The sequence below is a fragment of the Theobroma umbraticum genome, unplaced genomic scaffold (assembly GCF_002168275.2).
Source record: "Theobroma umbraticum cultivar Fairchild unplaced genomic scaffold, ASM216827v3 scaffold_30.0, whole genome shotgun sequence".
NCBI lineage: Eukaryota > Viridiplantae > Streptophyta > Magnoliopsida > Malvales > Malvaceae > Theobroma > Theobroma umbraticum.
Window position 1 is genome coordinate 188008 of NW_018397254.1, and position 27622 is coordinate 215629.

The 27622-nt window shown below is 34.5% G+C and overlaps 4 protein-coding genes and 1 long non-coding RNA gene across 14 annotated transcripts; 1 reads left to right on the top strand and 4 right to left on the bottom strand.

Moving 5' to 3' along the window:
* Positions 1 to 1392: 1392 nt before the first annotated feature.
* Positions 1393 to 5749, bottom strand: LOC110428505 (uncharacterized). Of its 2 annotated transcripts, none has more exons than XR_002446464.2 (2): positions 5288 to 5749; positions 1393 to 4018 (listed from the first exon to the last, which is right to left on the bottom strand). It is a non-coding gene; the product is annotated as an uncharacterized LOC110428505 (long non-coding RNA). The 2 variants fall into 2 exon arrangements; XR_002446463.2 differs by having other exon boundaries at positions 1393 to 5000.
* Positions 5750 to 9188: 3439 nt separating this feature from the next.
* LOC110419355 (coiled-coil protein) lies at positions 9189 to 12808 on the bottom strand. Of its 9 annotated transcripts, none has more exons than XM_089784205.1 (6): positions 12578 to 12808; positions 12009 to 12130; positions 11518 to 11644; positions 11317 to 11384; positions 10605 to 10784; positions 9189 to 10088 (listed from the first exon to the last, which is right to left on the bottom strand). In XM_089784205.1, exons 4-6 carry the CDS (start codon positions 11374 to 11376, stop codon positions 9414 to 9416), a joined length of 915 nt encoding a protein of 304 aa, XP_089640331.1. In that variant the 5' UTR covers positions 11377 to 11384; positions 11518 to 11644; positions 12009 to 12130; positions 12578 to 12808; the 3' UTR covers positions 9189 to 9413. The 9 variants fall into 9 exon arrangements, with proteins under 9 accessions (XP_089640331.1, XP_021288094.1, XP_021288054.1 ...); XM_021432419.2 differs by having other exon boundaries at positions 11317 to 11445; XM_021432379.2 differs by having other exon boundaries at positions 11317 to 11644; positions 12605 to 12806.
* A 911-nt stretch (positions 12809 to 13719) lies between these two features.
* On the bottom strand, positions 13720 to 15034 carry LOC110423675 (late embryogenesis abundant protein). Its single transcript, XM_021437966.2, has one exon. The coding sequence runs from the start codon at positions 14787 to 14789 to the stop codon at positions 14169 to 14171; it is 621 nt and encodes a 206-aa protein (XP_021293641.1). The 5' UTR covers positions 14790 to 15034; the 3' UTR covers positions 13720 to 14168.
* A 464-nt stretch (positions 15035 to 15498) lies between these two features.
* On the bottom strand, positions 15499 to 19634 carry LOC110423667 (uncharacterized). Its single transcript, XM_021437954.2, has 2 exons — positions 17871 to 19634; positions 15499 to 15719 (listed from the first exon to the last, which is right to left on the bottom strand). Exon 1 carries the CDS (start codon positions 19354 to 19356, stop codon positions 17881 to 17883), a length of 1476 nt encoding a protein of 491 aa, XP_021293629.1. The 5' UTR covers positions 19357 to 19634; the 3' UTR covers positions 15499 to 15719; positions 17871 to 17880.
* A 1306-nt stretch (positions 19635 to 20940) lies between these two features.
* Positions 20941 to 23684, top strand: LOC110421037 (uncharacterized). Its single transcript, XM_021434485.1, has 5 exons — positions 20941 to 21305; positions 21390 to 21467; positions 21864 to 21945; positions 22767 to 22909; positions 23214 to 23684. The coding sequence occupies exons 1-5, from the start codon at positions 21030 to 21032 to the stop codon at positions 23418 to 23420; spliced, it is 786 nt and encodes a 261-aa protein (XP_021290160.1). The 5' UTR covers positions 20941 to 21029; the 3' UTR covers positions 23421 to 23684.
* Positions 23685 to 27622: the final 3938 nt, after the last annotated feature.

The following is a 27622-nucleotide window of genomic DNA, read 5'->3' on the forward strand; positions in this document are numbered from 1 at the left end:
AGCAAATTGAAAGGGATATGTCTTTAGTGCGGGGTCCCAATTTGTCCTTGTTTTCTGAAGAGTTGAGCCACGAAGTAAATACCCGTCCTTGCCTGCTTTGCCGTCAAAAGTCATATAACCACTTGTGATCTATTACTAGACTCTCTATCCAACCCTGGATTTGGTTCATAGAGTTAGAGGGTAGAATCTCAACGTCCTAGGCATACCCATTCCACCACTTTCTAAGGAACTCTCTCCAAATGCCTTTGCCAAGTTCAACTATTGAATTTGAAAGGTCTACAAGACCAGAACTAATAAAACACAAGGATCTAATTCCATTAATTGCAATTAAAATAGGCGAAGAAAGAATAAGCAATGGGTGTTTTGAAATTTTGAAATTTTGAAATTCCACATCTTACTACAACCATCTACTGACATGACACCAAACAAATTCCACTACTTTAATAGGAATTGTTGGAGCTTTTGTAAATTATCCATCCAACAAAGTCAATGCCAACTTCACAGTGTAATTCAATTTGAATGAGCGATGATGGAAAGGGGAGAGATGTTACATCGGCTAGTTGTGGAGAAGAGAGCGGGGGTGAGGGTGCTGCCTCGTTCCACGTTTTATGGGCCAAGAAAGGCGCCGGTGGTGAGGGACGTTGTCTGCTGACCACATACGGGCCGCTCTCCATTCATCATTGCCGTTAGTGTTGGGCTGAAGGCAGAGCGGCTTCTTCAATTTTTGTCTCCATTTAACCATTTTGCCGTTGCCTTTTGCCTTGGCCTCACTTTCTCCATGTACCTATCATCGTTAACTACAAACACAAAAATCAAAGAAAAAAGCTGTCGCCCACTAACCTCTTTTGTCCCCGTGTTTTTTTAACCTTTGTGGAGGGCAACTAATATTGGAATGTGGAAAGTTGGGAGCAACCTTGGGTGGGCTCGCTCCTCTCTTCCAGGCAACTGAGTTTTGTTTGTTTTGGGAGTCCGTGTACGTGGGCTCTGGGGGCTCTCAGTTTGAGGAGAATTTTAGACTTTTCCTCATGGGTCATTTCAACCAATTACAGTATTACTTTTTCGAGTTATGTTTAGTCAAACAACAAACCTGTTCTGGTCTAAACCAGCCGTGAGAGGGTCAGTGGTCGGGTCCAACATGGTTAGTGGGTAGGTCACGTATGAGGCCAATCTTGATCATTGCCCATCTATGCACGAGGCCCATATAGTTTCTGACAAGCGGGTCGTCGTTAGTCTAATTATACATCGTTTTGACAAACGCATCGCCGAATCTATTTAGTTAAATATATATAATATATTTATATATATGCAAACTTGGATGCATCCTTGGTTACCATACGAATAAATGATCGGCCACTGAATTCATAGACTTATTCCTCATTCTCACTCATCATCTGGGTCTAAAGTTTTGCCCTTTGCCTTCACAACCAGTTTCAAGAACGGAGGTTAGGCTTTAAAAAAAGAAAAGTTTGTGCAAGAGAGAAATGGACTTCAGCTTAGTTTCATAATTTGGGAAATTTTGGACATTTGATTTACTTACCATAATAAAATCTCTCAAATCTCAATCAATCAACTAGACTCTAACAAATTCACTTCCTGCATCACAACCACCTGAAAACTTTAAAAGTCAGGCAAATCCTGCAATTATTTCACAGTGTTCTCTTTTCAACCCCACTTTTTGAGCCAATTGTTGTCCGCGAAAAGACTGGCAATCAACCAGAACCAAAATTGTGCATCCGTGCTTCTTCATGTCAGCTTCAAAGATGCTTTTCTAAAGCAACTGAGCTGTACAAAGCTAAGAAAGAGAAAATCAGAGCCACCATCAAAATTGAAAATTCATCACATGGGTCCCAAACAAAACACCGGTCCTCCTCATCCAGCCTAGTAACCAATTGTGTAAAGCAGTTCAATGGGAAAGAAACGGCCTGGCGCCAACATGAAAGGGACCTTACTGTTTTCCAGGTTGAAATAAAATGGCATCATTTCGAAAGTGAACCACCATCCAAGAATCCTCGTTCCAGGCCCCTCCGTAGCATCTGTCATCCATGCTATCAGCATTCTACAGTTATTAACTCGCTTTGATTTAGTTGTATGTCTACAGCAAGGACATTAATGTCACATAACAATGTGTCCACAACAAGGACATTAATAACACATAATAATGTATCCTCGAGGACAAAAAAACGTTAGGGCAAGGATTCTACTTGCATGCAAACGGTAGGCTGGATATATTCACAAGACAAGATATGCAGTAAATAGGATTGTGCTGACATTACTAAGATGCCCTTGATTTAAACTTGCATTTACATGAATCCCGCACAGGAGTAAACTTTTAAACATAAAAATCCTCTATATTGGCCGAAAATACAGCTTTTACATTTTAACGTTTAAGGGAAAGAAAGGCAAAAGCAAAAGAATATGAGAATGAGTTAATGAGAATTGATCCATCAGTTACCATCTCATCCCAGAGAGAAAACATCCATTCTGACACCCAAAAAATAGAAAGATTTAGTTTTCACACTCCAATTGCAATCTCGAGGACCATAAGCCCCAAACTAAGAGGTGCAGTATATAACCCCCTCCCGTCTCACAGTCTCACATCTTCTCTCCATCATTTTCCAAATTACATAATTAACTGCTGTGGCACTAACATCTTCAATTAGTCAAAAGCGAATTTTGGGTGGAAAGGAAACCTATCGTAAGGGATATGCTAAGGCTTTTTGGAACTCCGCTTGCAAAGTAAAGGACAACAAAAGAACAAAAGTAGTGTTGAGATTTGAAGCCAAAATGATGAGTAGATAAAGTTACAGAAATGCTCCATTTACAAATTTGGCAAGAATATTGCAGCAGCCTTCAGACAGTGATTAACAAAAGGCTCCACAGCTGAATATCGACTCAATGGGGAACAAAAGGTCAATTTTCATATGCAAAAATATCAATATACACCAAGTACAAACTATACATCCAATTGTTAAATCAATATGGTCGGTAAGGATAGGAACTACAGATCTAATAATAAGTGCAAAGGAGCTTCTAGAAAGTATGCTGTTAAAAGCAATGCAAACCTACCAATGCAAAAGGCCAAAGGAAAGAACAATTCAAATGTACATTAGCATCCGAGAAGGGGGAAATTTTTGGGTTAGTTAATGCTAATTGCTACAGATGTTCCCACAAAGAATCAAACAACTAGCACTTCAACTAGAAAAGACAATTCAACCATCAATGGATAATTCTAACAGCAATTGCTGTCTCCACCTGTAATATTGAATTTCAAGCCACCCATCTTCTCAAGTCGATAAAATGTCAACAATATTATTATAATGAGACAAAACAGCAGCAGAAAGAAATGAATAGCCACACACACTGAATAGAGTTGCAATCTAAAGTTTCAGATACCAGGACAAAAGTTATTTGAGCATGTCAATTGTTTAAAATTTTCAGTCTCTCTCAATGTCTTCCTAAGGGGATTTTCCATTCATTGAAATACCTCCAGCAGCTCTGCAAATTAAAAGCCATTACAGGTAATCTGAAAAGCTTAAAGCCTTTTTATCAAACACCCTCCATCAAGTAAATCTCAGAGCCTTTAAATGAATCAATAAATAACGGACAATCTTACAACTCAAATTGAGTTAAGCAAGGAGCATTAAAATAAAATTGAAATAGGGAATATTCCCGAGCACAGAAACTGCAGTTCTACCCTAATGGCATTTACTATGATTTTCAAAGTTCAAATTGGTCGCAGTAAATAAAATTAAAATCACATCATGGGAGACAATTAGAATCAAAATGTCAGTACAACTAATCAATTGCATCAAATTTGAAGCGAGAAATATAGATAAATGTTCAAAATGAGGAAAGAGTCAAGACCAGACATCAATCTAGAAGGACTACCAAACATGTTAACAAAAAGCAAATACAGAACCTTAATTTAATCATTATTACAAGGATGAAATGCAACCTCATTGAACCATAAATGAAGCCTAAAACGTATGGTCAAAGGCCCTCACCTTCAAATTGAAACCTACAATTGCAAACTTGCAAAGATCAATAGAGTTGAGATAAAGTTCAGTGTACTATTTTTCTTTTAACTACCTTTTACAGTTGAAGAAACCATTTGCTAACTTTTAAATACACGACGGAAACTTAAAGTTCAAATTAGTTCAGACTAACCCAGAAGTTAAAATGACAATTTTAAGACACCTCAGCTCTCTCTCTCTCTATATATATATTTATCAGGCTATTGAAACTAATTGATCAAAGTCAGAAAGAGTCAATATTAACAAAAACATTATACTGAAAATGAGATTTATTCCCCAAAAAGGCTTGTGAGGAAATGGTAAAATTGCAACGAAAAATGATCAAACAAAAATTAAAATAAAAAAAAATATAGAACCTGGCCTTGTTCTTTTGGGGTAGAAGAACCTAGACTAATAAATATACAAAAAACTAGGGCTTGTGTGAACTAGTAGTAGAAAATTTCTTCTGCCATAATATGTAATATCAAGTTTTATCAATTTATGGGGTTTAATTTCTTTTTCCTCTTAACAATTTTACGTATCAAAATCTTCAGAAGAAGTTCACCTAAATAAACACTAGATCAGTTCTGACCAGACACATAAACTTCAGATATCACAGAAAAAGTCGCACCTACATTAAAAAGGCTACTAACAGAATGGATATTACTCATCCAAAAAAGAAAAAAAAAAGAACCAACAGAATGGATATTACTCCAAATTAACAAAATATGGAACTAAACTAATTCCAAAATATAAAAAATTATATATTTACAGAACTAATTCCAATATTTAAGTAAAAGCATTATGCAAGTAGTCATTGCGTTTCCTTTATTACTACAATACCATCCCTTTTTTATTAAAACAAGAAAAATCTGGGCAATTTAAAATTTTTTTACCTCTCTGGGTCCCGAGTCATTGCCTTCACATTTGTATCGTCAAAGGGAAATAAAAGATTAATAGGGCACGATAGTTACCTTCATGTATCTCCTATTTAAATAAGCAAGCTTGAATTATATTTCAAAGGTTTCCTTTTCGAGGTATAAATTCTTTTTTTTTCAAAAAAATAAAAAGAAAAAAGATATATCGCCAATAGATCTATGAATGACTAAAAGCCTTTCTTCTTGTTCTTTCTTTTTTCGTTTATTTCTATTAGCGTAGTGAAATTGGAAACTTCATTTACAAGAACGGAAAAGAGAGAATTTTTTTCAAAAAAAATCCTAAATCTAAAGTAAAAATGATTACGTAATACAAGCAAGAAGCAAGTAAATCCCAACCTGAGATCTGAACATAACACATAAAAAGAAGGCAAGATCCATGCAACCCCTCACCGCGGTCTCCGATTCAGTTGATGCAAGGCGGGATCCAATTCCTGCTTCCTCCAGTCACGGCCCGCCATCTGGCCTAAATCCAATCCAATCCACTATTAAGGAGCAGCAGCCAATCAGTTCCCGACCTGCACCAAGCGAATTAGAGACCGCCGGTAACTGAATCAATCTCCAACTCCTTTAGGGAAAATTTTGGCTTTGCTAAAAACGCAACCGTCTATTACTATTACTATTTCTATAACCCTATCAATGGGCTTGGGTTTTCCCTTCCTTGCTGGTTATTTATAATCACAACAGACCAACTTCCCCCCTCCACGTGTCCCCTCACCGACTCCGGTTTTGTGAGCTAACAAAAAGATAGCCTCCGAAATGGGAAAATTATGGCGCAAGTGGTTTTCTCATTTTCCGTTTCAAAACTTTCAAATTTCAATGCCCCCTTTTGTTTTTCTTTTCTTCGGAGTACTAAATAAATGACCCAAGTAGTTAGTAACTTTTCTTGTTTGTTGGACTTATTAAGTGGGGCGTGGATTCCAGTGAAATTACAGGGTACCACTACAGCGCCGACGTGGAGCTACAGTATCAGCACGTGGGCGTGGTCTGCAGCTGCAACGTGGAGTTATGATGTGGGACAGGAGGTGATAAAAGAAAGAAAAAGAAATCGCCTCTGCCTGTGGTTGAATTTATTCCTCTGCTTTTCCAATAACAAAATGACACGTTCATTTCAGTTAAATTAATTATACCTCGTGGACCCATCGCGCCCGGCCCTACTCAACCCCACTACTAATTTAAGTATTTATACGTATCTTGTTGTATTTTACTTAGGCCGGGTATTTAATTTTGGGCAGAACTTGTTAACAGGACATCAACTTAAACAGATTTGGATTTAAAATTACCGTATTTGCTTGGTTTATCATTTCCATAACCTTTAAGACAAGATAATTACATGTCTTAAAGGAATTTTAACCCTCTAACTCATCTATCATGTCTAGTTAATCAAATTATCATATCAATCTGTATAATTTAATTTGCATAACTAACTTATAAACTTGTTTAATTTAAATTTAAATAAACTAATTGCATCGATTATATTTAAATGAACTATCAATCATATTATAAAAAATTTAATCTGATCTATTTAATAAATGTATTAATTATATCATATAATGTAATACGTTTAATAACTGTTTCTATATACATATTTAAATCTTGAATATATTTAACTAAATCAAGTCACATTCATATTTATCTGACATGAGTTAATGAATACGAATTGGGAACTTGATTTTAGCTTGGAGTTTTCATTTTCTATCTTCTCTCTTTTTCTTATATAAATTATCAATGGTAATATAAATGTATAATTTTCAGTATAAATAACAAATAAATACATCTTTAAAAAGTAATAAATAAACATAACAACGAAATATGGAGACGGACTGTTTTTGGGTAGAGATAGATAAATAAAAATAGTAGTAATTGATAAATTTGGATTACAATTGTTACAAAGTGAAAATATGTACCCTTTTTGCATTTCAATTGGTGGAACACCCTGCGACACGTAACACCCATCTAGAAAATTCCTTCCGATTACATCTGGCATGAAAAAAATAAAAATATAAAATTTTAATTTACATTATTTTTTAATTAAAAATATATAAATTTTATTTAATAAATAAAAAATTACGTACCAATCAATTAATCGGATGTTTGCATCTTTTGTTTTTATTAAAAAATTTTATTATTTTTTATTTATATAATATGGAATAAATTTTAAAAAAAATGATAAAAAGTTCAAATATGAAAATCTCAAACAATTCGTTTGAATTTTCTCAGTTTTCACCTTGAAAGGCTAAGGATTGGTTTGTGTGTTATAGCCCTGGGTTGTACGATAAGCCAGTGAATTATTCGGGGGCAGGCTCATTTAATTGGTTGGGAGTACAACCAACATTCAATATTTCAACTCATTCCCATTCAAATCCAAGTCGTACCCTCTAAATGGTGTACCAACAATTTGATTTTTTTAATGAAAATGTCATACACAAAACGATATCGATATGGCGCTCTGATCCATCGACTCTATTTAATTTAAAATTTTTAATTAAAAATATGTAAAACAACACGATTTATAATAAATAAAATAAAAATAAAAATAAAAAAGACCTTAATTTAAAGTATGCAAAGTAGGTTTGGGCCTCAGACGGTACAAATCTCTTTGACTTATGTGAATGGAAATGAAAAGAAAGGGTGCAGAAAGGAATGATCTTCAAAAAGAAAAGATGGCTTCTTTTCACAGATGGGCATGGCAACCAGGAAATTTAACTGGCTATACTTATGCTTTATTCTATTCATTTATTAAAATTAAAAGTTTAGATTTGATGAATAAAATAAACAAGAGAGAAGAAATATGCATGCATGTATGTATGTATTTATTTGAAAACAATATATTTCTTTATTTCTGCTTAGATATTTTGATATTCCCGATAAATTTATGGGTTCCAATGTTAGGTCGGAAAGTAAAGTTGAATTGTTATTATTATTATAAGGATTATACAAAGTAAAGGCAATGATTTAAGCATTCCCTTTGATTCCCTGGAACAGTGGCTTAAAGTAGGACAAGTTTAATCTTGTTAAGAGAAAAGCAGACTCTTTTCCATTTTGGGTCAGTTGGCTTGGGTTTTTCTTTCAACGCTGCGGAGTCAGTTCAAGGAATAGTAATTTGCAAAGAAATTAACTAAGAATAAACAATCAAAGCAATAATTGAATACATTTCTTGCATCGTACCACATCAATCATTGATCGTTTTAAGTCATGGGATTGAACCTTTGGTCTTTGTTATGATTGAGCTATTTTGTCAAACTAAATTATGATTCCCATTTGATGTCCGTATTTCTTTTCTCGAACTAAATTTGTGAGAGAGGTAAACCATTCTCTCAACATTGAACAAGTGGTAGTTGGATTTTAAATTATTATTTTAATTAATGAATTTATAAAAGTTATTGTATAAATTAATATTATATTATTTTTAATTAAAAACAAAAGGAGTCGGAGTGGCTTTTTTCTGAGGCTGCTTTCTTCGAACATGTATCTTTTCGGGACAAAGCGTGACAGCACACATCAATTTAATTTATAATAATACTAATAATAACAATAAAAGGAACCAAAAATCCTCCCGACAGCCAACTGGTAACGTGTTCCTGCATTTGTCTAGGTCCAATGGACATGCACTTAAGTTTGGCCTTTTTCCGGGGGGCATATGGCTCGTGAAAGAGACCACAATGCGATGCTTGCTTCGTGTTAAACCACGATCTATTTTCTTTTACTACATTCTTTTGTCATAACCTCATTAGCATAACTACTTTGCCTGCCTCTGCCTGTCAAAGCCCCATTAATTTTTGGCTATACTCTTCGGCACGGGCTTATTAATTTCATGCACGTCTCTGTCTCCATCTAATGCAAGCTGCATGCAGCTCCTCTTGAGTTTGAATTTCGTATCAGTATCTTCTCTCTTAAAGATAATCTACAATTTTGTCATGATCATTATCTTCTTATTAAAATATATAGTATCAATATTTATAAATTTTTTAATGATGGACAAAATATTTATTTCTTTTAAGACATTTTATATAATATTTACTTCTTTTAAAATACTTGACATAATATGCATACATACACACACATATATATAAACAAAAATAAAAAATTTGTATCCAAATTATAAAAATTGTACTTACTTTTACAAAGCAAGCGTAATATAACTGATGGATCTATGTTTGTTAATTTTGTTTATCTTTTTCCTGTTTAGGGTGGGAGATTCCAAATGAAGTAGTGCTCAGAAATTGTTTAAGAGGAGAAAAGTAGCTAATGCTGTATTTTTAAGCTATTGTCCTTATCCACGTCTGCCTGTCTATCAAGACAAAAACCATACAAGTTTACATGGTATAATTAATAGACCAGAAAGGAAAAGAGGATGAACCTTTAACCTATAGGAGAACATACGGTTTCCAATACAACTCCGCGGTCTGTTGTATGGTACGCCATGACGTGAAGTGCCACATATATAGTGACAGATAGCTATAAGCTAGTTGAATGAGACACCAAGCCAGCTTGCTAAGTGGTCCACGACGACCAAGCCCAGTGGAGCCAGCATACGTGCAACCCTGGGCAGTGATGGATAGCTGAGTGTCCCCAGTATGAACCAATTGAAGCTCAAGAGGGCAACTGCGTCAGAAGCAGGTTTATTCTTTATAGTGAAGAAAAACTCAATAACACTTCTAAGCGACATGCCAACAACAGTGAAGAGCGCCACCACAAGAGGCATGCAAGGATCTTCAGCTTCCCAGACAATCATTCCAACCAAAACTGATAAAATTGCACTAAAACGAGTCTGTGAAAGTGCAATTTCTCTTCGTTGTTCAAGGACGGCATTGACATCTAAATTTGGAATAACACTGGGCGTCAACGGTTGCACAGGCACAGATCCGCTTGGTGCAGGGCTAGCTTTTAAGAAATTGAACGATCCAGTATTACTCTTGCTCTTACCCTCCTTCCCTTCTCTGCTCATCATCAGGTCTTGGAAGCAGATGCCACTAACCTTATAACTGGAAATCCACGATGCAATATTATAGGAAATGACATGATCATCAACCGTATAGATATTTTTGCTTTTGTTTGTTTCATCATGACCTTTAAGGCTCCATGCTGTTTTACCTTGAATTTCCTTCAGCCGAAGGTTTTCATCCTTTAAATCCTGCAACTGGTAAGGGTGCACAATGTTTTCAGCACATGCAGCATCCTTGCCGAAAGGTACATTCAACACGTGTGCATGTGTGTGTGCATGCATGAACGTGTAGAAATATGTAGAAAACATGGATTAAGTTCTTCCCAACTACATGTCAATAAATGCAATCGAAAACTGAAAACTAATAGAAATGCGTCTCAGTAAACCTAGACCAAATTATTGGGTTTTGGTTTGAAGGCATCATTCTGTGGCTGGAAGATTATTTCTGTGCTCAATTCTAAATCCTTTCTGATGCAAATGACTGACAGTCCCATATTTTAATATGATTTTTTTATCATGTCATTCAACTTTTTGGTAAATTTGGGGGCAGGAGAGGCCCTGTTCTAAAGCCTATCCCATTTTAGAGTTTTCATCCTCCAAACACGGAGGACTTTGCTGTCTGAGTATGGAGTTTCTTCTTCTCTTGGCATGCCCGCCAGACAGTTAAATATATAAGACTTCTTCTAACTCCCAAACAGTTGAGATATTTACCTCACCCACTAGTAGTTCAATCTTGGCAACAGCCTTGTCATGTTCCTCTTCAAGTTCTATTAACATTGACTCCATAATTCGGCGTTCTCTAACAGCTGCTTGGAGATGGTCCTCCAGCTCCTTCCTGTCCCAAACAAGATTCTCCAACTCAAACTGCATCTCATGCAGATGCTGTTCCAGCTGCAAACGATACCATGCTTCTTATACCAATCACGAAGAAGAATGCAGACAAGATTTTAAATAGGCAGAGACGCAATGATTAGCAACTCCTTGAAGAGAATAAAAAAATTTCATAAAAGACACATGCACGACTTCTTGATGCCTTGCATTGCCAAAGTCCAACTAGAAGTTCCAATTGATCTTAAAACCAGAAACTAAAAGATCTATGAACAGTACGTTGACATTTAGTTTATCGTTTTCTATTAAGAGGCTGCATGGTGTTCCTTGCCAAGCTGATTTCCAGCTGAATTAAACAGTCTCCTTCAAGGCAGGGTGAGCGAATACCTCCCGTCCAAAGAAAAAAAAAGGGGTAATTGGAAGCCCAGATGTACTAAAATTCCAGTTGAGTTTGAGCAACATATTTGTTGATACCCAGAGTTGTTTTTTTTTTTTTCTCAATTAGAAGCATGTAAAGGAGAAAAAGATTAAGCCCATCTAGAAAGGTTAAATCTACGGCAGATAAAATTTCTAATCAAACCATATCAAAACTAACCTGTCTTTCTCTCTGCAAGGCAGTCAACACTCGTACAGGAAGAGATACAAGAGCAACCATCCAAATTACTGCTTTCCAGAACATATTCACATGGAAGGAAACAGCTGCCTTTATCAACTCCACCCAGGTCTGAATAACAATATAGATGGTTTTCATGCAAAACGTGAATGCCAATTTGCAAAGTGAAAATGGCATGGTTACCATGATTGTTAGGCTATTCATTAACTCGGGAAACAGCTCCATCAAACCAGCCATTATCCACCAAGGGAGCTCCTTCCTCAGTCACACATATTGCATAACATAAATTAAAGGTTCAGCTCCCAATACTCTGCATAAATATGAACCCGTAAATGAAAGAATAAAACAATTGTGTTACACCTTCAATTTGTGTAAGATACCATAAGAGTATGCAGCCCTTGAGAACAACAAAATGAGACAGAGAAAGAGCATGGAAAAAGGCAATGACATAATATGGTACTTAAGGTAATCTTGATGAGCACAAACATACCAAGTTGTAAGAAGCCTTCTCAGAGACGGTCTTGTTCTTTTATTTTTTGTTTTAATTTTCGTAAGTAATGTTATTCCTATGCTAACTCAACCTATGATATACCATTGATGGACTCCTGCATAACAGAGACAATCCAGAAGCAAACACAGACAACAGAAACTATCCATAGACCAAAAACATATACCTCTTCTGCACCACACGCTTTATACACAGCAGCTATCATTGTCTGTTATTCTTTTACAAGCTTCACGGGATCAGTAGGAGATAATTTCATCCCTAATTGAACAAAATCTGTGCAGAACTCCCCTGAAGACAATACTAAAGCAAATAAAAATTAAGTGCAATCTATATTTTCTTCTTTTTTTTCGATGTTACAATTCTATTCATTATGCCAGAAAATTACAGTTTGCGAAATCCTAATACAACACCTAAAACGGAGAAAAATTTGAAATGCTGCAAAATAAACATGGGAAAAAGTTACTAGATAGACTCTGGAAGAGGAATTTAGAAGTCTCAATAGCATTTTACAGCATCAAAAGTTAAAGGGAAAAACGAAAAATCTCATCACTACAATTGTTGACATGAAGAAAACAAGCACAAGCCCATTAAAAACTTGATATACTCAAAATGAAAAGCATGCAAAAGTCACAGAAAGACAGAAGCAACGCATCGGACTAAGCATTTCAAGTTTGAAAACAAAAGAATCAAGAAAAACAGTAAATTGGAAACTGTTTATGGAGTACATTAGTATACCATAAACATTATAATGAACCCAGAAACCTGGATTGAGAAAAACACGCGTGAAGATGAAGAATGGTCACGCAGAATCAGAAACAGAAAGCAGCAGCTATCTGAGCAGAGCGCAGAGCAGAAGTAGATTTGTTTTGAACTCAAGTGAAAGTCCTATGAGTCTTTTGAGAGCGATAGTTCAGATGGGGAGAGAGAGAGAGAGGCAGTTAAGAAGGGGGAAAGGTGGCACCCAAAAGCGCCCTGACTGACACGCAAGCATGTTTACATGGAACATGTCGAACCAAAGTTTGATTACTAATACTACTAATAGTATTTAGTTCAGATAACGATAGGGCGGAGTCTATCTTGATTCTTGCCCCATTTTGTCCAACATTCACAGCTTTTACCTTGAAAGACAAAACTTTCACGTGAACCCCATTCATAATGGTTTCTCCTTTTGTTATATCTCATCTCATCATATATGCGCTGCACTCCTCCCTCATCTTTTTTCCGCCTTTTTCTCTTAAGGTTTTACATTGATAAAAAGGAAATTCAATGAATCAATTGGTTTTCTTTTGTTTTGGTTAATGAATCTACGAAAATTACAATTAATTAATTTCTCACTGGTGATCTTGGAGGAAACAACTAGCATATGATGTTTGCGTTCAGGGCTCAGGGCATCCAACTGGCCATTGCATGCCTGACCATTACCGTATGTATGTATGTACGAAAGTGATATATATGGGTAATTCATTTGGGCCGGAGTTTGTTGGCCGGACGGCTAGGAGCGGGGAAAAGCCCAATCCAATTTGGTTGTAGTATGTGTGTATTTCTTTCTTGCCAAGGAATGGATGCGTGCGTGTGTGCTGCTGTGTTCTGTGTATGACGATATTTTGCAAAAAGAAAAATTAAGCAGTGTGCAAAAGAAAGAGGGGCCCACTGGGCCAGGCAAAAGAAAAAGAAGGATTCCTTGTCAACCTCCCCTCCCCTCCCCCTTGTGGTTTTTGGGGGTAGCAAGTAGTGACAGCTCCACGTTTCCTGATTTCGCACCAGATAGGATACTGATGGCGTGGCACCAATACGAATACAATACAAACTTGACCCAAATGCAGAAACCAAATTTCATATTCATATAAAAAGTTGTGTCCACCCCTCCAACTCCAATCATTTCTTTTACAACTACTTTCCGCTATGGCTTTACTTACTGTCTAAGGATATTGATTGATTAGATCCTACATTATCTTTGAAACACAGAAGCAGCATTGCCTTTCCCAGAAATTGCATCCTTGTTACTACTAGTTGTATATATTTATGTACCAAGTAGAATGTAGTTGTTCATTCAATACTCAGACTCTGGCAATTCGTAATTCTTCCCAGGCAAAAGATATAGTAAAAATTAATAATAATGGAATCCACTAACTTAAACTTATTTCACTAACACTAGATTCCTTTGTGTCTAATTAATGAAGGAAAATGAAGCCCTGCCTGCTGACGCTGACCATAAGACACGGAGAGATAGAGAGAAGGCTTGGGTTGGGTTGCGTCTGTAGTGAAAGAGAAAAGGAAAAAAAGCATTACATGGGAAGAAAATAGAACAATTACGGAAGGATGATGCTCATTTGGCCTTGGAAGTACAGCGAGAAGGAATGAAGGTTCCGTTGAAAACATGGAAATGCAACTGACAACTGAGATGACACTCGAACTTAATTGAGCCGAGGAGGCCAACTCTCCATCTGGCCTTGGTTTTTCCTTTCAAATCGAACGTAATCAAATCTTTCTTCAACGCCGCGTCCACATCGTCTGCTTGTTCCGGATCCAAGGGTATCGGCGATGATTGAACTACATAATGAAAATCGACCGAACTGTTCTTCACGACTTCGAAGGGGCCTGCAACCAACCTCGCCAGGTCTTCCCCGTTCAAGCTAAGGATGTAACTGGAATTCGAAAAACTGGCGTGCGCCTTCTCGTTACCATTCTGAGCTCGAACCACTATCGTAACCTGGATTTCCAGCACGCCGGCATAATCAATCTGTATCCGGTCTAGGTGGGCGTTCGCGACGCTGATGTAAGGCACCCTGGGATGTATAACCAAGTACCCAATGAAGGTAACGATGCCGGCAATGATGACGGCGACGGTGAGGATGGTGCAGATGATGGCGGCACACCAAACCAAGGGATGGGTCCCTCGTTCCTTCTGGAATGAGCGCTGGGGGACAACATTAGACTTGGTGGGCATTGGGTGCGGGATGACAACATTAATTCGGAGGGCTTTGGCTTTTGGATTTTCGGAAAAGACTTTTTATTTAGGGGGTCGGAGGTGTGAAGGGGGATGCTATGTTTTCAGGATTATCAGGATTGGCAAGGTATAGAATTAGCTCTAATCGACGGGGAAGGTTTTGGTATCTTCCTTTCCTTCATATAAAGCATTTCCTCCCCCTCTTATTTGTATCTCTAACAGTATAAACCACTCTATTAAGGAATCTAAGGCTACTTTTTTCCTATAAAGCCAAAAATACCTACCTTGACTTGCATTCCCAATTCCCAACTCCTGTCTCCTCTCTTCCCGCCCAAACCCCCTCTATGCATTGCACTACTGGACTTCTGCTCTTGTTCTGGATGGCTGGTTAAACTTTCTGGTTTCGCTAAGTGCACGCCATCTCCTTTTTAAACATGCATATATCAGACCAAGTACTCTGTTTTTCCCTTCGAAATTAAAAAAGTTGGCTTTCACATCTAATTCTCTTTGCTGGGTGCATTAACAAGGGACCGCTTTCATTTGGATGAGCTTGCTAGAAATGGATACTTAACCTGCTTCCTGCTTCATTGCCTGTTTTGTAATAATGTTAGGTGAGCATCATTCATTCCTCAAGAAAGGAGTGCAAACCTGACACTTGGGTAGAAGGCCAAAGCAGAGGAAAACAAGAATGTTAACTAAGGACCATTCGAGAGTTACTTTTACCAACAAAATTTGTTCTCTTTCGTAATTATCTCTCATGAGATTGACACCCATCACTTCAATTTTCAATTAACTGCATGTGCTCCAAAATAACCAAAGAGATCATATAACGCAATGGCAATCAGCATTATAAACTGCTTTCATAGGGATTTGTACAATGAACCAACTCATTAGCTCCTTCATCAGGTATCCACCATTAGACATTTCTATCTGCAAATAAAATTTTCAATGCATTCAGCACTTGATTTCTTGTAGACATCAATTTTGGTTACATATAGGGTTTGCCATTCACATACTTCACTCTCACAATAACTTTCCCATGCCCTTATACATCATATCTGGCAACAGTTCATTGATAGATACAAAAAAATGCTGTGAGAACTCAAAATCAGTACCTAAAGGGGTACTTCTTCAAATATTGCACCACCAAGAATCATGATGATGATAATAATGATGACAATAATAGAACATTTGCTACTTATTCAGTCAAAAAATCAATTGAATCTCCATAGTTTGCCTATTGATGAAATATCAGGCCAATCGGAACCCTCTAAGTCTCTAGCATTACCAATCAACTATCCGCACATTGAAATTGTCAAAGCTTTGGCAGAGTAACTAGCAACACATTTATGCAAAGGGGGGGTTGGGGATAAAGAGATTGATTAAGAGACAAGAGAAAGGCAAGATGGTCCAGGAGAGAAAATAAAACAGAGAAAGAGTTATACTCAAATAACACCTCTCAAAACAATGTTTCAAGCTGGTACTTTAGGGCTGCTTAAAATCCTTGAGCATTCAAAAAACTCTTCTTTTTTTAGTTAAACAAAGTATATTACCTTTTCTGAATTCGAGATCTTTTTCAAGTGAATTCCTTTCTACAAAGCATTTTTAGCCCTTAAGCAGTTCTGATCCACAAATGCAACTTTTGAAGTGGTTTTGCATTCAAAATATGCATAAATTGTTTGTTTGGTAGAGACATTTCCTCATGAGTGAATGTCTACCTTCGTTGTGTTGTAACCCAAGGACATGCATTGGACCCAAAATCAATAACAAATTTTGAATTTGGGACAACTAAAATGCACATTTGGGCTACTTGATAAGGCACCATCAAAGAAACCAACATTCTCTCAATCCTTACATGATTCAAAATTTGAAACTTTCACTAGCTTAATCTCAATGAGTTACCCAATCAAGCTATTTTTCTGTCACAAGCTTGCTATTATGCCACAAAAAAGCTATCGTGTACTCTCCATCACAATATTGCATATAACCTTAAATCTCTAAATTTCCTCAAATATTACAAAAGAGACCTTCCAAAATTTTGATTGAGGTGGTAGATAACATTCCATAATGGGCGGTTTTATCATCTTTAGGGCAAATGTGTAATCATCTCCAAATATAAAGACACAAAACCCAAAAGCTTAAAACAGCCTCGATGTTATGTTCAAATCATTTGGTTGGGGGAACCCCCGATGAAATCAATCTATGCAACTCCATCATCCATGAGAAAGGAGATCTAGAGGATATGACAAGTCTATCAAAATCAAGAGTGACTTAGCTAGCTAACTAGCATAATAATTTTCCTTGTCATAGAGTAAGCAAGCTTTGACTCCTAGTGTCTCTATTTCCAAGAGTCTACATATATCAACTAGATATCCCAAGCATAACCACCAAAGCAACTTAAATGACTCATTACCATCACCAAGAACAAACTCAATTGAAGAAAATATGCTGCATAACAATAACATGTAGATAAAAAAACAAGGAACAGTTAACCATCCTTTCATTCCTAAAGGAGGGACAATCATCTCAATTTGATTGTTTTATAGGAAGAATGATTGTGTCACAAGTTAGACGTGCAGATTTTGGAAGAAAAAGTAGCGACATAAAATTCTTTTGTAATGTTTCCAAAAATAGTAAGATAATAACAGAAGATATACTAAAATTTTATAAACTCGGTTGAGCAAGTATTACCACAAAAAAGAAACAGAGTTGACTTACTTATCTTCGTGATTGCGTTGTCATAAAATAAAATCTCCCAATGTTCAAAAAGTCATTTGGATCACAACATCCAAACTTCAGTTTAAAATAGCAGCAAACAAAACCAAGATCAAAAGTGGTTTTGCCATCAAACAAAAGAGAGAATAAAGGCAGAAAACGAAAACAAAACCAAGAACACATCAGAGCAAAGAAAGCAATTGGCACATCACAATGTAGACAACGAGATATTATAAAAAGGGCACAAGCTCCTTTTACTCGAGAAAGTTTATTTCATTAATGACTACCACTCTACGTGTTATCAAACGAAAGCAAAGAAATAATGGGGAAATTTCTATACAAAAATACATGACAAGAAGTTCCTACCATAACACCATTACATCTGTGCAACTTTCCATCTCCTTGAAAGACTATCATACTTATCTCTATAAGTTCTGCCCTCTTTGAAGAAAGCATTCTTTAACTTCTCCATTGTTGACTCAAATAAGTTAATCCTTTTATCAAGCATTTCTTCAGCAAACCTTTCCACCCATGACAATCTACCTAAGTTAGAAAGCCCAATGAGCAACTCATTTGCACTTTCCACAAGAGGTGAGACACAATTTTCAACCATGAAATTCCATATGTCAATTGCCATTTCAGGGTCATCATTCTCCAACAACATTTTAATAACCATAACACAATTAGAACTTGTTGGAGGCCACTCATTCTTGATCATCTCAACAAAGAACTTTCCCACCTCGCAAACCCTCTTGTTCCTCACCAAGCATTGAAAAATCATGTTGTAAGTCAAAGAATCAGGAAAAGCTCCGTGGAACACCATCTCATCAAGTAATCGAAAGGCATTATGCATATCATTGTTGTTGCATACCAAACCAATCACTGCATTGTACATAATCAAGTTGGGCACCAGCCCACCACCCACCATTGTATCCCACAAGGGGATAATGTGGGTTGAATCATTCTGCTTGACAAGAATATCAAGTGCATTAGAGAAAAATCTCAAACCTGGTAAACAGTTATGCCCCTTCATAACTTGCAAGAACTTGACAGCCTCATCAGCTTGTGCCCCACGAACAAGCGTGGTCAAAAATGCATCATAAGCAGATGTAGTCATTGGACTCCACCCAACTCTGATCACCATCTCGCCAAAAGTGTTCTTGGCCTTAGCCACATTGCCTTCTTTCTCCCACCCTTCTAGCAAAATGGCGAATGTATCCCCATCAGGTGGGATCTTCGTCTTGATCCTATCAAAAAATTCTAGTGCAACTGACATCTGATTGTCCTGACGGCAAATGGCACTGAGAAGTGAATTGACAGCGACAACATCTTGTTGTACACCGTATTTATCCATGACATCAAAACTCATGGTAGCCTCACTAAACCTATGCACAGTACAATAGCTTCCGAAAACAGAAACAAATGTTGCTACTGAAAGAAGACTCTCTTGCTTCATGGAGCGAATAGCGTCCCACATGGGTTCGAAGATTTGATTCTTTCCAAGCAAATCGACCATGAGATTCCAGGCATAAGCAGAGGGCTTGATGTAGCGGCCGGCCCAGCGGAAAAACTTGATGGCGGAGGAGGGTTGGTTGTAAGAAAAGCTGAGGACTTCCTGGATGACCTCCGTAGTGGGCGTGATACCGGTGCAGGAGAGCGCAGTTTCAACATCGTGAGGAGAGGCTCGGGAGAGGAGGTCGCAGAGGATTCGGGCCGTCGGGGAAATATCAGGCGCATCAAGGTGGGTACGAAACCGCTGGGGTTGGAGATTGTGGGGGATTGAGTTTGAGTGCGGTTGGTTTGGGGGTTTTGTTGGGAGCGTGATGCTATGGTTTTCAGCTACGGCTTCCATCGGATTTTGACTAACAAAACCAGGAGAGTTCCGACTACATAAGACCCTAACAACATCGAAGTCCAAATAAAAACAAAATTCCAAGAAGCTTTGAATCGAGCCTTGGCTCCATCCAGTGAAAACCCGTCCGTCGAAGCCAAGTGGCTGACACTTGCAATGGCCGGGGTCGGAAATCTATTGCCCTGCTTCTGGTTGCTTCAATGTGTTCTCAAGGACCTTCTATAAAAATTGTATATAACAGGATAAAATAAGAAGGAATTAAACTTTGCCCATAAACTTGGTTATGAACACGGAATAAGATATTTCTTCAAATAACTTAATATTAAACAAATCTTTGTTAGATAAGCATTGTATATTTATTATGGTTAGCATTGTATATTTATTATGGTTAGCATTATAAATTTGTAATGCACATTTATCAAGTTTCGTTCTACCTATGTACTATTCCTATTACTACAAGTTTAATTATATAGTTGCGTTTGGGCAACAAGTTAAGACTATCAATAAATATTTTTCTTATAATTAATTAGTGCATTTTATGATAGTTCATTTTATTATATATATGTGTGTGTGTGAGACTTTATATGTTTTTTTTACATAAATGGATTATATTTATAAATTTTTATGTAAAAAAATTAAATATTTTTGTTAGTTTTTATGTTTCATATTTGAGTTTATATTTGATATAAATTCTATACAATATCAACGAACTAAATTTTATCATCTCATTAATAAATAAACTTAAAAATTAAAATTTTTAAAAATAAATGCTCATAAACGTAAAAAATATTTATTTTGAACTTCTATTCTCACACATTTATGAAATGGTACTTTACCATTAAATTATAGTTATATAGATATTATACACTACTCGTGCATTAAGTGTAAGCTTTTCATATTCATGACTCTTGTAATATAAATACTCTTTTTGTCCCTATGACTTTTTTTTTAAAAAAAATTGTATAAATTAAGATAATAAAAAATTAATTTTGATATATTTTATGTTAAAATTTAAAAATGTATAATACAATGTTTAATTTTTAATATAAAAATAAAAATATCATGAAAAATAAATTTATAGTATAGAAAAAGTAAAAAGAATATTTAATAGAATAAAAGAAATTCATTTTGAGATATTTAAAAAATTAACAAATAAAAATGGGATGTTAACATCAAATTGTGACGAAGGTATTAGCTTCAAGATAATGACACGGTGGCGGTTCAAGATTGTTTCGAATTTGATGTTTAACGAACGGCACCGAATTGTGTCATGTGTCAGTCAATAAGATTAGATTGCAATTGTTGGTACCATGCGCGACTTAAGTTTGTACCTAGGGACTATGGCTTTGCCACGTGCAATCCCATTACGACTCTAACATAATCATAACTTAATCAATACTCTATTTTTTAAATATATTTTTATCCTATTATTACCAACTTAATTACCACTATTTATTTACATTTATCAATTATCACACTAATGCAATATGGATTATGATGTGTGGCTCCCATTTCTGTTTGCATGCGACTTGCGAGCTGTTTATATAATAATATATTTGATGCAAAGGGAAGGAAACGCTCCAACGCCTGGTCCAGTGCTCCATAGCCCATCAAATCGTCTTGATGCCAGCTGCCAGCAGAGGAGCCTTTGTTTCTACCCGCTAAGTCCAACCATGAAACCACCTTCACCTTCACCGTTTATCTCGAAACCCCTTAGAACGACGATACCGCTGATGCAATTCTACAACTACAACATCTCTCTCAAATTGGGACAAAATTCCAAAAGGGTAGCTAAATTGGAGCCTCATGGTGCTGAATTCCCCGTGACCAAAACCTCTGGGCGTCAAATCCCACTAGTGGCACTTGCGGCAACAAACTCCGAGTTGGACACTGGTGTTTTTCAGAGGTCACCAGACAAGCTGGAAGCTATAGAGGAGGACATCGAGAAGGTCAGATTTCTATATGGGATTCAGAAGAGATTGTTTTAGACAATGGGGCACTTATCTCCTTTCTGGATTTTTTTCTTTTTGCAGGTCATTTATCGATGTCGGTTTATGACTCTTCTTGCTGTTTTTGGGTCATTAACTGGGTCATTCCTTTGTTTCATCAAGGTTTCAGTTTTTGGAACTCCTTTTATTTAAGAATATTTCAATATTTATTTGTATGTGGTTTCCTTTTAAGTATTAACGGAATCAGTGCGTTTTATGCATGTTGATGTACACTTAAATTCAAATTATGGCTAAACTTATGAACCGAGGATGTCAGGTCAAATAGGACAGCTCATGTTGGAGTGTTAGAACAGCACAGGAAACAGGAAAACAGTTATATGCAGAGCTCTTTTCCTCTTGCCCTTATATTCTATATTCTAAAATTGGAAATAAAATTGCCAGAAAGCTGATAATGTATAGAGTTGATAGATACTGGATATAACATAACTCTTATAATATTGCATTAACCCATGTCTCTTGAATGCATTTATTTACAATGCGGTTTACTCTGACATGCAGGGCTGCGCTTATATTATAACGTCTTTCATGGAATATTTTGTGGATCGTGGCAAAGTGATTTTGTTGCTGGTTGAGGCAATAGGTGAGGGTTTGTTTGTTATGGTCAAATAATTTTTGCTGTTATGCTCGTTGTTCTTATGGAATACCAACAAGAGTAATAATGATGCTTGCCTTTATTTCTTTGCTGGTTTTGAGAAACAATGATAGAATAACCACAATTTATTTGATTCTCCATCAATTATGGTTACAGCTACCATCACCAGATACTGGGCTGTAAATTCAAATTCAAGGAAGAAGAAATTCAAAACTCATTACAATACATCATGAATAAAACTGATCCTACCGCCTATAATGTGTTTAATGCTTAAAGTTTCAGGCAGACAAGCTTCTGGTTATAAGCAAGTTCCCTTCTCAAAGTTCATTGGGTTTTACATGGAAACTATTGCATCAGCATCAATGTGCCTTAATAGCCTATTTTTATTAAATTGTTTCTCTCTTTCTCCTCTTTTCTTGGGAAATTGTAAAACTAGTGATTGAATGAAATAATAATAAAAAAAAAAGATCATGGTATGGATCTGGTGTAAATCAATGGTAGCTAATATAAACTTGTTAGATTGCAAGTTTTGATGCAGCTTTACAGTAGTTTATCTGCAATAATAAAATTCTTCATGATGGTGCCTAAGGGAAACGTTTTGATGTTTACTATGGTGATGATCAAAGTGTCTATTCATCCTAATTCTCTTGAGCAGGTTATGCATCTTGAGATAGTAAAATTCTTCTGTTTATGTTGTAGTGTCAAAAGATCCTGACCAATGTGGTCTGTTGTTGTTAAAGCCATATTGATGTTTATATTTAAATCGTATTGAGCCGAGGCCATTAATTGTCACTGTATTGCTCTTCCAGATGTCTATCTATTGGGAACAGTGATGCTGGTTTTTGGAATGGGTCTTTATGAGCTCTTTGTTTCCAATCTTGACATTGCAAAGTCACAATCAAAGGAAAAGGTCACATCCAGATCAAATCTCTTTGGCTTGTTTGCTTTAAAGGTGAGTGAAATTTTCTCTACAAGTTTAAACAGTTTTAATTTTTCTTTCTAGTTGTGGTCATGCGAAACTGAAGTTACTTGATTGTGAGATAACTAATTGATTGGTGACAGAGAGAAATAATACCTTTGGGCTGATAGTTGACTACTTCAGGAAATTTGAAGTTATTACTGTGAAATCAAATGGAAGTGTGCAAATTTAAAAATTGTCAATTATTCTTTTATGCTCTGACTCTAGTGTTAAGAGTAAATCATATGGAAATATGGTTGTCCTTTAATTCTCACACACATTTTCTTTTTACGTCCAGGAACGACCGAGATGGTTAGAAATAAAATCTGTCAGTGAAATGAAAACTAAACTTGGGCATGTGATAGTGATGCTTCTTCTAATAGGATTTTTTGAGAAGTGCAAGAAGGCTGCTATATACACTCCTGTGGATTTGCTTTGCTTCTCAGCTTCTGTCTTTCTATCCTCAAGTTGCCTCTTTTTGCTATCTAAGCTCAATGACTCTTAAAGTTCGATAATGCTGTAAAGATATTAGTTAGGCAAAGCATGACTACAAAAATGTAAATATATGTTAGAAACAACGTTTTGTTCCTGTAATGTGGTATCTGTCTGTATGTATTAATTATTTCTAAAGTATCTAACATAATGAAAGGTGTCATCTTAAGCTTAATTTTGAAGAGGATGGGAGGTTGGAGGTTAGATTTGGTCTGGTATTTTAGGATGGTGAAAAGAAAACAGTTTTTGCATTTCGTTAAGAACTGGCTGAATCCTAGTTTAGACAACTGCATCTTGATGCCTTTATGTACATATGCAATCAACAAGACGGTTGGTATTATTGGTGTGTACACTGAATTATAGTAATTTATTAGAAGATCCATCATGTAGAAAAATATCGGATGCTTTTCTAAATCTGATTCAAGTGTTACATCACCCTAAACTCTTTTCGATGTTAACTTTGGAAGGAACAATGACAAAGTTTAGTGGTGATGGATTCATGGTAGAACTCCTTCAGTATGAGCAGAGCCATAATTCGTACTTGGGATATTCAGAAAATTGGGCCTAGTCGATGGATGTCCAGCATATGTAGCTAACAAGTAACAACATACATGATCATCACGATACAGGGCCGGGTGAGATTCACAGATACAAAGACTTTGGCTAGTACTTAATTGATCTTGACTTAATTATTGGTCCTATCTATACCTCTTGTTATACTATACGCAGGGGCGGAGCGTCCCTTTGTAATGTGGGACCATGGCCCCCCCAAAGTTTTTGAAATTTTTTATATATTATATATGTTTTAATATTTTTTAAAATAATTTTTTATTAAATAATTAATAAAATTAAAAAAAATACTAAAATGACTTTATAAACTCTATTCAATTTTACTCAAATTTTTAATTTTTTTTTGAATTTTTTAGTTTCTCCACCCATCTTTCCTTCTTTCTTTCTTTTTATGTTTTTGTATTGTGAAATTATGAAAAGGTAAAGTTTTTATTTAATTTTTTTATTTATATTTTTTAATTATATTCTATTTGTTCATATATTTTAAGTTTTTATAGATTTTCTTTTTTAAATTTATACGAATCATCAATAATTTTTTTTTGTTATATAGGTTATATCTTATTTGTCATGATTTTTTTTCTGTTATGTGGATTTTATTTTTAATAATTTTAATTTTTAAAAATTAAAAAATTATTATATATGTAATTCTCAAATATAAGTTCTAGTGTTACATTATTGGTTGTTGTTTAAAATTTCACTAATATATTATTTTTTATTAATCCTAATTATATAAGAAAAAATTATCTCAAGTATATGTTTTTAATGTGCTTTATATTTTATATTTAGTTAAAAAAAAATTATCTTGAATATAAGAAAAAATTATTAATTTTGTATATCATATTTAACTATTTCTATTTTATGCATTATAGTTTAATATTTGGTGTTATAAACTTAAATATAATAAAATAAAAATATTGATGTTGATTATATTAATTTTTTAGTTGATTATATTGAGAAAGACGAAATTTTTGAAACAAAATAAATGATAAATTTCTTACAAATAATTTAATTGTTTATATTAAAAAATATATTATCATCGTTAAATAAAATTTTTCTAAAGTACTATTATAAGTTTTTTTTATTTTTTTTATTTACATATTATATAAAATTATTATCTATTATAATTTTTTTAATTTTTAATGATTAAGTTTAATAAATTAATTTTAAAAATTTTTAACTTTATTTTTTTTTAACTTTTGACCCTTCAATAAAAATTAACTAACTTCGTTCCTAACTATACGTAGCATCAAGCCGCACCCAAAAAAGAAAGAAAGAATATACGACCACTTTCTTGCCTTTACTTGAATCTCCTAGTATATTCTTTGAATATGGTATTAGTTTTAGTGCATGTTTCCTCTCAAAATCAATGTAGACAAACATAAATACACTGCTGTTGACATAACAGAAAAGTTATAAAAAACAAAACAGAGAAATCTTGAAGAACCCATCATAATGATTTTGGTAAAAATATTAAGTCGTCAACCTTATGATGTTCCGGCAAATTGTGAATATATTTATTATATATATATATAGATCCTCGTGCTTTCCCAACTGTGGCTGTCCGCCGATGTGGGCCGACAGTCTTCTGTCCTCGTGCGTCAACCCACTGAGACTCAACCTAGAACATCAACTGATAATTTCTCAGTCAATGGTGGACAAGATGTCTGACCTGGGAATATCTGCAGATAAGGCTTTGTTTGTTTCAACGTGCTGTCTACCAGAAGCACGAGTTGACGTTCAAGCAGAAAGAGACGACAAAGCCAACATGTGAGCTCAGCGGCTGAGTCATCATCATATTTCTTTATTACCATCGACCTTGTAGTGCTAAGACTTGATCACTCCAACAGTACTGGCAGGGGCAGAGCCTCCTCACAGGGTGGGGGACATAATTTTAAAAAATTATTCTAATTTTTTTTAATGATCATTCAAAATAATTTTCTAATGAATAATTAATGTAAATAAAGAATAAAAAAAATTTCACATTCTTAATTCAATTTTAAAGTTTTTAACTTTTTTAATTTATATAATTATTAATTATTTTTATTTTATTTACTTGTATATTTTAAATTTTGATAAATTTTCTTTTACAAATTTCTATGATCTATCAATTATATTTTTTTATTTTTTATTATATCATATATAAATTTTATTTTTTACTTGTCATATTTTTTTATTATGTACATTTTATTTTTTATTATTTTAATCTTTCAAAATAAATAAATTATTATATAATTTTTAAATATAAATTATAGTGTTATATTGTTACTTAAAATTTTACCAATATATTATTTTTTATTCAGAATAACAAATGCATTCTAACATGTATATTGCAAACTTTACAAAGATATATATACAAATTGATAAAATGAGATAATTGTAATTTTTTTAATATAATTTTATTTATTATATATATTTTTAATGACTCTCAAAATAATTTTTTTTAATAATTAGTTTTATTATTCAAATGTTTGATAAAATTAGAGTCATTATAGTTTTACCATATTACTAGTTAAGCCCAATAAATACATTCTAAACTAATATGCTAAGTCTATTATTTTAAAAAAATAAATAAATGTGAGTCAACTAATCTAAACTTTTTAAATTTTAATATAAATCTAAACTTATTATAACATATTATATCTTAATAATCTCACTTAATAGTTTATCATAACATATTATATCTCAATAATTTAATCTAATAACTTAATATATTAATTACTAATTTAACAGATAAATAAAAAATAAAAAAATCATAATATATAAGTAAATAACTAATTCATTTCAGTTTGAAAATTTATTTTCTCTTTAACTCTTGTGTGTAAAAAGTGTAAGAGATTATTTTTATAATTTTATTTAATCATATATATAAATAGCACAATTGTTTCTATTAATATATATTTTTTATATATCTAATATCTTTTCAAATTTATCTAATTTTTAAATAAATAATAATTAAATTATATATAAAATTTTCTTTTAATTATTTAACAACTGTTTCTGTTAGGTCTCTTTCAAAAATGCTTTAGCTCCTTCGCTGAGCACTGGTATAAAGCATCGTGATGTTTCTGTCTTCTTACGAGAGCAAGTGGCAGGTGGTCTTTACAAAATGCCTAGTGAAAAGACATGATGGAAATCCAAGTAATGATCAGTAAGCAAAAAGTCTGGGCGCCTACCAGACGCAAAAGTAGAAGATTAATTAATTAATTACAATATGCATTGCACATGATTCCTTTAGCCAAGGAATTAACGTTTTTGTCCAAAACTAATTAGTTTAAGATCAGAGATAACAAATAGTATACAGTTTATTTAACTAGCATAATTTAATTGTCAGAAAAGAGTTCTAAGAATTTCGATCGGGCCTCTTTATTTACCCAAAAATAAAATTGACACTAATTAATGAAAACTATATTTGACACGGTTATGCCTCAAAGAGCTTGCCATATGTTAACATATTAATCACAGAAAACTATTCCTTTTTTTTTGAAAAAAATTACTATAAATGTGCTTATGACTAGTAATTAATGTAATTCAAATGTCTTTTTGGGACAAAGAATCGCATGTCCTATCCTGTCCTATTGTAAAGTGCAAGTCAAGCAAAGGTTATTTTCAATTAGTAAATTTTGAAATCGAATTTAATTAAAATAT